The sequence below is a fragment of the Morone saxatilis genome, unplaced genomic scaffold (assembly GCF_004916995.1).
Source record: "Morone saxatilis isolate NCDOM2014 unplaced genomic scaffold, NCSU_SB_2.0 Contig18, whole genome shotgun sequence".
NCBI lineage: Eukaryota > Metazoa > Chordata > Actinopteri > Moronidae > Morone > Morone saxatilis.
In genome coordinates, this window is record NW_023339740.1 from 15,092,801 (window position 1) to 15,097,456 (window position 4,656).

Here is a 4,656-nt window from a genome sequence, read left to right on the forward strand (position 1 = left end):
ATATCATAAAAGAAATTATTTTGGGATATATGCTTACTCACTTTCTTACAAAGAGTTAGATGAGAAGATTGCTACCACTTTCACATCTGTACTGTATGAAGCTACAGCAGCTCAGTTAGCTTAGCTAAGGATAAAGACTTGTGCTCCACCGGCAACTTCACAGTTTAACTGTAGACATGTAGAGTCTCATACCTCAGGGTGGAAAGGATGACACGATTCAGGCTTCTTTCTGTCCTTCTGAAACTTCAGTCTGTCACATTTTAGTGACTCGTTGTGTTCAGAGGCGTCAAGGATGTAATCAAATTAAACATGTTTATATGTTCAGACCTTCACCAACACACACAACTAACCATGAGGGGAAATGAACATGCATTTAGAAAACATTCACACATGTTAAACATCTGTGTTTCATCTAGAAAGGATATACATGATCTCAATGGGATCCATGGTTACTGGAGGAGCACTGCTGCAGTCACACTTATTGTCCACAACAACCATGAAGAGGTTGCTGCTGGGAATCTGCTGTATGACAAAAGATCTGCAGCCCAAACAGAGACAGAGACTGGAATTAAAATCTTATTATAAGGAAGTAGTACATCTACTGTTCAGAGATATTGTTAGAAAAGGGGGTGGTTAACTATTTTAAGTTGGCCTGAAGCAGTACCTGACACAGCCTTCACATTCGATGTTGCCCGTTGTTTCTTTAATGGTGCGTTCAGAGACAAAGGCAGGATATTCTGTGTCACATGGCACCATCATTGTTTTACCCCGAGATCTCTGAGCTGAATGTTTGTGAAAGGAAATTAAGAACCACAGAAGTTGACTAAACCACAGATAAGCAGAGAACGTGTCTAGTTCTCTCACACTTTCACCTCTCTTTTTCACACACAACAAACATACAGATATCAACTATAGTTACCTTTAACTGAAAGATCGACATTCCACCAGCTGTACAGGTTAAATTCTAGCAGAAAACTAAAGAAAAAAACAAACATTGAAACAAATGTTTCTATGGACTGAAAATAGTAATTAATATGAGTTAACAAAAGGGATAAGCCTTAGCTAATAGTTAACAAACGTCTTTATAAAAAAAATGTATAGACAAGACATTTAAGACATTATCACATATAATAAACACTTTTGAAATGTTTTTGTGTTATTCTTACATAACAAGTTCAGTCAGGAGCCACCTAACAACAGAGAAGGGCTGAAAGAGAGAGAACATTATATAATGTTATAATCTGTGTGCAAAAGGAAACAATGTTTAAGGTTTTTCAAATGTCAGAGTTCATTCTGTACTGATGTTCCCACAAGTGTGCAAACACTGCTGACCACAAAGTCTGAGAAAGGTAACGAGGTCTATGCTGATGATTTTAACTCTGGTCAAACAAATGTACAGTTAGTGCACTGCAGACGAGTATGACAGTATGTGTCTATCTTTAAATCTACCAGCTAATGTTCTGTGACTTACATCTGATAAAGTGCGTGCACTGTCGCTGCTCCCAGCATACTCTTTGCAAAGGGCCTGGTAATCATACAGCGTGATCCTGCAACACAAACAGAGCAGGTTGTAATAAACATCAAATATGACATCAGACATATATAACTATGTTTTAGGGTTATTAAGTTTATCAGTTCAGGGCTCAGAGAAATGTTTGTGTCTCCGACCTTTTGAAGGACCCCATTTGGAGAAGTTTGTTCATAACAGCCCCCTCCACCTCTCGCCCCATGTCCTGAGAGAGAAAGTTATGTCAATAGGCAACATAGGCCCATAGGCTTAAACCACACACGGGGGTGACCAAAATAATGTGAAATCCAAATAAAGAGGACTTGTAATAAATCATAGGTGGTAATTAGTAAAGGTTTTGTAGTTTCACAGGACACAATAGACAGACAGTGGTGGAAACAGATCTTTGTACTTAGGTAAAGTAACTTAATAATACTCCTATTATGTAGAAGGTCCTGCAATCACGAACCTTCAAACAGAAAAAGTATTGGAAAAAAGTAAAAAGTAGTTATTCTGTTCAGTGTTTTGTCATTATTTTTCTTATGTTTTTTTGGTGTATTAATATTACTGTTTCATTAATAATAACATACCACTAACTTATGACCACTGGCGCCCCTGGTGGTCATATGTAATGTCCAGCCCATACCAACGAACTTGTGGAGCACTGTGTGTTTCTTGACAACTTTCTATCAGAACCAGCATGAAAATTTTTCCAGAAGTATGAGCCTACACTAGGAGGTTTGGACCACACAGCACCCAACCCTCCCCATGTGCCATCAATGAAGCCTTTGGCCCCGTCTATGACCCTGTCTCCGCGTTCACCACTTTTCCTTTCCTGGGACCCACTTTTGATTTAGGTACTGACCACTAATGAACCAGGAACACCCCACAAGAACTGCCAGTTTTGGGAGATGCTCTGACCCAGGTCGTCAATCATTCACAATCTGGCCCTTGTCAAAGTCGCTTAAATCCTCACCGCTGCCCATTTTTCATAGGCGTATAACACATCACAACATTGAGGACATTTGACGACAAAATGTTCACTTGCTGCTTAATATATCCCACCCACTGACAGGTACCATGATTTATTTCACTGATGCAGTCATCATTCCATATTCACAGACAGGTCCAGATTATTGCTCAGTAGGTCATACATACCCTGTGATAACAGAATACGTACCCAGTAGTTAAGGACGAGGGGCCTGGTGACAGACACATTTGGGTGGAGCAGGTCTGGTGGACGACCAGGAGGAAGGGTAGAAGGGCGGAGCAGTTCAGAACGAGACCCTGGGCAACAAATGCGAGGCCACGCCGGAGGACGGCAGGATGACGACCAGTCCAGCGAGGTTGACAGTGGAACCCCTCTGGAGGCCAGTGTCAATGGAACCCCTTGAGGTCGACGAAGGTGGAACCCCTCAATTCTGAATTGAGTCTCTCAGCCAAGGCTTGGATGACAATTTCCCCTGAGCCAGAGACTGGATTGCCTCTCTGTGGTCATTGTTTACTGCCTTAATCCACATGTCATAGAGGCACAATTTTTCTACAGGAACGTGCCACCTGTCTTGCTGGAGATATTTGACGGCAACCCGTAGGTCTCCCCACTGACTGGTTAATGACGTGGGCTCGGCTGGTGGAGTGTCAACTGCTGGTTGGTTCTCCATATGACATCCGCAACATCCGCCGGGTTTAAAATGTTGGGCATCACAGAAGTCTTTGACAGTGTTTTTGTACGAGCGTTGTGGTTGGCGAGTTCATGAATATTACTATTATATTTTTCTTTCTTATGGTTGTATATAGTGGGTGTTGTAGGGGTGAACTGCCATTTTCTTTTGTACTGCTTTTCTCCTGTTATTCATTAGGTTAGGGAGTTAGGATTAGTAAATGTTTTTTGTTTTACTCCTACGTTAAATAGGGATTAGTCAGCATTTTTGTTTGAAAAAGTTAGATCTGTTTTGTTTGTTGTTTTGGTTCACCCTGAAGTTTGTTCCTGGTTTTTGTTGCACTTTTCCACGTTTGTAAATAAATCACTTCACTGATTGTTAAATCGGTGTTAGTTGTTGGTTTGAGGATCGGTATAGCATTATTTGTTATTAGTTTCTTCTTACATTTATGATGTGCTCCTTCCCCCTAGACAGGGGCGTAACACCATTGCTTCCCTGTACTACACCTGAACCTGTTTACCTGCAACCCAAAACCCTTTACCCTGAGGGTTTTTGTAAAGACGTCATTGAACTGTTCTCTCTTTATTCCAGTCCCTGTTGCCCCACTAGCACCAGCAGTGACAACTAGTCCTGACATTTTAGAAAAAGCAACAACCAACAAACAATAAGAAAGACTATATGAAAGCAAAGGAAATAATTAACAACATATTTTTTTCTGAACCAGTTAGTTAGCATTGTGGTAGGGTTGATCTACATATAAAAATATACTTTACCACACATAACACCTTTATAAATGATATCAAGTGTGTGTATTTATGAGGTCTGTCTGTCAGTGTGGTTTTCCTGAGAACGAGTGACGCAAAATGACACATCTGTATGTAAGTTAATGTAGTCAGACACACAAGTGTAGTCCTTAAAGGACTGTGGGACATTCACATTATTCAGCTTCATCATGGCTGGACACCTGCTGTTAGTCGTCCTCATGTGTAAGTTAAACCTCTGTTTCTTTCAGTATACTGTAGTTATACACCAATACAGGGATTTTATTTGCAAGTACCAAATTAATATTTAATGTTAGTCCATTATGTATGAGTATGTTTTATTACATTTTTAAGTTTAATGTTTACTGTTACATCTGCCTCTCTTTTTCCCTCAACAGATTACTTTTCTGAGAATAAAGCACAAGGTCAGGCCTTCAAATTAATATTAGTCCTCATGGCCAAGTATACTGTTATCACAGTATGGACAGTTTAGTATAGTCTGAAATTAATCTGACAATTCTTTACACATAGTTTGGCTGTACAGTACTTTATTCTATTTTCTGTTGTGTACATGAATGGAATCGCAATTTCTTTTCTTTTTAAATGTATAGTATAACATGTGTACCTCAAATTTTCAGCTCTTCTTGCACCTAAACTGACAGTGAATCCGTTGGTGATCACAGACACAGACTCAGTCACATTGAACTGTCAGCCTCCACCATCTGTT

The 4,656-nt window shown here is 39.9% G+C and overlaps 1 protein-coding gene across 1 annotated transcript in view; it reads right to left on the minus strand.

Annotated features, from left to right (window-relative positions):
* Window positions 1–4,656, minus strand: part of cacna2d3 (calcium channel, voltage dependent, alpha2/delta subunit 3) — a 37,618-nt gene that overhangs the window by 3,937 nt on the left and 29,025 nt on the right. The window contains exons 32-38 of the mRNA XM_035662183.1: window positions 1,669–1,733; window positions 1,472–1,547; window positions 1,167–1,207; window positions 920–975; window positions 665–782; window positions 426–538; window positions 193–275 (exon numbers count right to left, since the gene is read on the minus strand). Coding sequence (XP_035518076.1) covers window positions 193–275; window positions 426–538; window positions 665–782; window positions 920–975; window positions 1,167–1,207; window positions 1,472–1,547; window positions 1,669–1,733 — 552 coding nt within the window. The remainder of the gene's footprint in view (window positions 1–192; window positions 276–425; window positions 539–664; window positions 783–919; window positions 976–1,166; window positions 1,208–1,471; window positions 1,548–1,668; window positions 1,734–4,656) is intronic.